Raw genomic sequence first — 3,926 nt, 5'->3', positions numbered from 1 at the left:
TTCTATTTCACTTCACTGAACCCCACTATATCTAGGCTGAGTCTGTGCATTTCCATTTTCAGAGTTTCTATCTTCCCTACTACTTTCAAATTTCTGAACATCCTTTGGTTGGTTATTCAGTCTTCTTTTCATGGTCACCCTCCCGCTGACTTGGCAGTCCGATCTTGGAGATCCGAATGGGGGACTATTCTGAAATCTATTTGTCAAGGGAGAGATCATCATGACACTTTTTCAATTACTGCCCAATGTCCTGTGGATACACATATGTGTCTTAACTGCAGTTGTTTCCATTGTATCCTCATTTTGTTGAACATCGCTGATTCTTTCGCCTATAAGAGCAGTTATCCCTCTCCAAAGACAAGACAGAACCCCCGAACCTCTGTCCCAAAAAAAAATGGCTCAAATGGCTCTGAGCACTGTGGGACTTAACTTCTGAGGTCATCAGTCCCCTAGAACTTAAAACTACTTAAACCTAACGAACCTAAGGACATCACACACATCCATGCCCGAGGCACGATTCGAACCTGCGACCGCAGCGGTCGCGCGGTTCCAGACTGTAGCGCCTAGAACCACTCGGTCACCCCGGCCGGCGTTGGTGAGGTTAGAACACGAGACTAACGACGTTTTTATTACCAATCAAAGACGATTCCTCTAGAGCTCAGGGGCACGATTACAGACAACTACAATGCCAATATTTTGCTGTGTTCTTCAGGGTGTCAGAGCTCAGAGCAACAGCATGGGTTCCTGGTTGCACAAAGCAGCAGAGAGCGGGGACGTGATAGAACTGCAGGGATTGCTGGATGCGAGGGTGGACGTGAACCACCGAGACGAGTACATGCAGACTGCTCTCCACAAAGCTGCAGCTACTGAGGGCTGGTGCTGACCCCAGTCCCCGCGACAACTGGGGGAGGACGCCACTGCACCTGGCAGCCAGGGAGGGTCACGAGCGCGCTCTCGGGTTCCTGCTCAGGGCAGGGGCAGACGTCCAGGCCACCGACAGCTGGGGGAGGACTCCTCTGCACCTGGCTGCGAAGGAAGGGCGCGAGCTCGCTGTCATGTGGCTCCTCGTCCTGGGGGCGAATTCTGGTGCTGCAGACAACTGGGGCAGGACGGCCCTGCACCTGGCGGCCAAGGAGGGCCACGCGACGACGGTGAAGTGCCTCCTCGAGATGGACGCCGACCACAGCGCCCGCGACGGCTGGCAGCGCACTCCCCTCCACCTGGCGGCCAAGAACGGGCACGTGGAGTGCGGCGGTCGCCTGCTGGCTGCAGGGGCTAGCCTCAGAGTCAGTGACAACTGGGGGAGGACCCCTCTGCACCTGGCTGCGAGGGAAGGCGCCGACCAGAGCGTCCGGTGGCTGATCCGGTACGGTGCCGTTGTCGACGCGAGGGACGATTGGGAGCGGACGCCGCTTCATCTGGCAGTCATAAACAGGAGAGAGGCAGCTGCCGTGTACCTCCTGCGCAGGGGAGCTGATCGTAGACTGCAGGACAGGTGGCAGAGTACACCTGAGGACTTGGCCAACGGAGATGAAACCTTTGCTCTTATGATGGTTCTCGTAGAGGAAAATGATGATAAGGAATTTATGGAAGATAGCGAGCATGATTTTGATGGGGAAGACCCCACTGACCCTTGTTTCAGTTAGCCATACTAAATGATTATCAGATGCAGGAGTCCCCCCTGTAAGTGCCTGGATGAATTGATTCTCTGGTGAGAGAGAAGCAAAATCGTACTAATCCCAACAGCACTTTGCATATTACAGCATTCTGATGATCAAAACAAACTCCGTTTGAAAAATGAAATATATGCTCATCCACACACAGGAAACTTCATTGCACGGAATTCATGCTGCGCGGGATTAGCCGAGCGGCCTAATGCGCTGCAGTCATGCGCTGCAGTCATGCACTGTGCGGTTGGTCCCGGCGGAGATTCGAGTCCTCCCTCGGGCATGGGTGTGTGTGTTCGTCCTTAGGATAATTTAGGTTAAGTAGTGTGCAAGTTTAGGAACTGATGACCTTAGCAGTTACGTCCCATAAGATTTCACACACTTTTGAACATTTGAACGTAATTCATCCAGAAATCACCATCCACGCAAAATTATTGCAGTTATGTACATAAAAAAACATAAAAGTCAATAAAAAGGGCGAAGTTCTTGTGTCGATGGGTTACATTTTAGATATGGTTACCAAGCAAGTGACCACAATTTCTTTTTTTGCTTTGTGTTTCTTTATCTGTTTTATTGCAACCATTGACATAACTACGATGACTTCGTGTGGGTGGGAGACTAATTGTATTCCATGCAATCAAAGTGCTTATGTGAGGATATTTCTGGTGATGAACACATGTTCCTTTGAAATGCAATAATTTAGAGCTTCTGCCTCATGTATATATTCGCCTACATTTTATTTTTCAAGTGGAACTCACAGCCGGTGATGGATCAACTAAGAAATAACTTTCTGCTTATGACTAGTTTAACGCTATGAAAAATCTAGTACAGCTGGTTGTAATGTGCCTGCTATTCCCCATCCCTTATCTTTCCTTGAGTGACACCTTCACGTGAACATCTGTCAAAGACTTCACTAGGTATGCAAATAATCCTACTCACCACGATCATTTCATTAAGAAACTGCATGGGGCAATAGTTACCAACATGCTAGATTTTCATAAGCCATCTGACAACTCCAGACCCAATAATCTGTTGTTTTGCATTCAATCGCTGAAGTGTTCAGAGCTTACTGGCTGGACAAAATCGGCGACCATGCATTTAAAAAATTGTAGGTAACCAGAAGACAGAGTAAATATTTGTAAGGAACTACATAAAAGCAATGCAACTACAAAATCACAAACATTCTTTCACTTAAATGCTCTCCTTGTACAATTATGAAAGAACGCTACCTTTACTGCCACACTTACAAATGCTAGTACAGTGCTGGAAATGTATTTAAGTGCTCACAAGGCCCCCCCTCCCTCCTCTATCAAAACCTCTGCTATTCAATTCCTTATTACTACATCAACCACTACGCCAAAACGCCTTGCTTTTCACACATCTCCTCTTGTATACTACAGACTGAATCTTTCAGTGTCTTATGTTTTTGTTGGTCAGACAGTTGCTCAGTGTCCATATTTCCACTAGCTTACTACTTCTTCCCACGCTTCTCTACACTCCCACTGAACACACTCAGCAAGTGTCACTTTCTGTCTCTTCATCTCCAAATACTTTTTCCATTTCCTTCACGGGTTACCAGCTTACCACTCATACCGTGAAACCACCCTGTTGGCTGTCTCGGAATTGTTGATTACAATCTTATAGGATTGACTTACTAGTTCTCTTTCTATCTTCAAAACGTTTAAGAAAATTCCTTGGGAGACAAACTGGTCAATCTCAACCACAATCCCCTCAATAAAGAAAAGTCCTAAGTAAGTTATTGGTTTGCATTCATAGACAATATCTGGTGTCCAACAATAAAACTATCTTTTTGTGTGATATTATTATGTAAGTAGCCTGCAAGATGTACATAATTAAAAATGTAGAGCATTATGTGAAGCTAATTAAAAACAACAAAAATATAATAAAATATATGTAATTTATAACCACCCTGTGCACTTTTACTCTTTTATTAAAGTCATGTACTTTTAATGCCTCTTATTACGAGCAGTTAGTCGCACCTGCTAAACTTCATGAGCTAGCTACAACCTGGAGTGGCTTTCGTAGCGCCAGTCTATAGAGTCAAAAACTAATAAAATTTACACTTAGAACTGGTCTTACTTGAACTGAACACCCATATAGACGTTAACTCAGTTTATACCTGTTTGGATTTTGTTAAGGCTATCGTAATTATTCCACAGCATTTAGTGCAAATTTAGGGGGGGGGGGTCGTTCTCTCTTGAAACAACATATGACATTTGACTTTTCTCATATATTACT

General features: G+C 45.6%; 1 protein-coding gene across 1 annotated transcript; it reads left to right on the top strand.

The window, feature by feature from the left end:
* Positions 1–818: 818 nt before the first annotated feature.
* On the top strand, positions 819–3,522 carry LOC126209901 (ankyrin repeat and SOCS box protein 10-like; the record flags this gene model as incomplete). The annotated part of the gene is made up of 1 exon (XM_049939023.1): positions 819–3,522. A coding segment is annotated over one exon (828 nt), but the record flags the coding sequence as incomplete, so codon positions are not given.
* Between the last annotated feature and the right edge of the window lie 404 nt (positions 3,523–3,926).

This window comes from Schistocerca nitens, chromosome 10, assembly GCF_023898315.1.
Source record: "Schistocerca nitens isolate TAMUIC-IGC-003100 chromosome 10, iqSchNite1.1, whole genome shotgun sequence".
Taxonomy (NCBI): domain Eukaryota; kingdom Metazoa; phylum Arthropoda; class Insecta; order Orthoptera; family Acrididae; genus Schistocerca; species Schistocerca nitens.
The sequence above is the reverse complement of the archived record's forward strand: the minus strand, read 5'-3'. Positions and strand labels throughout refer to the sequence as shown.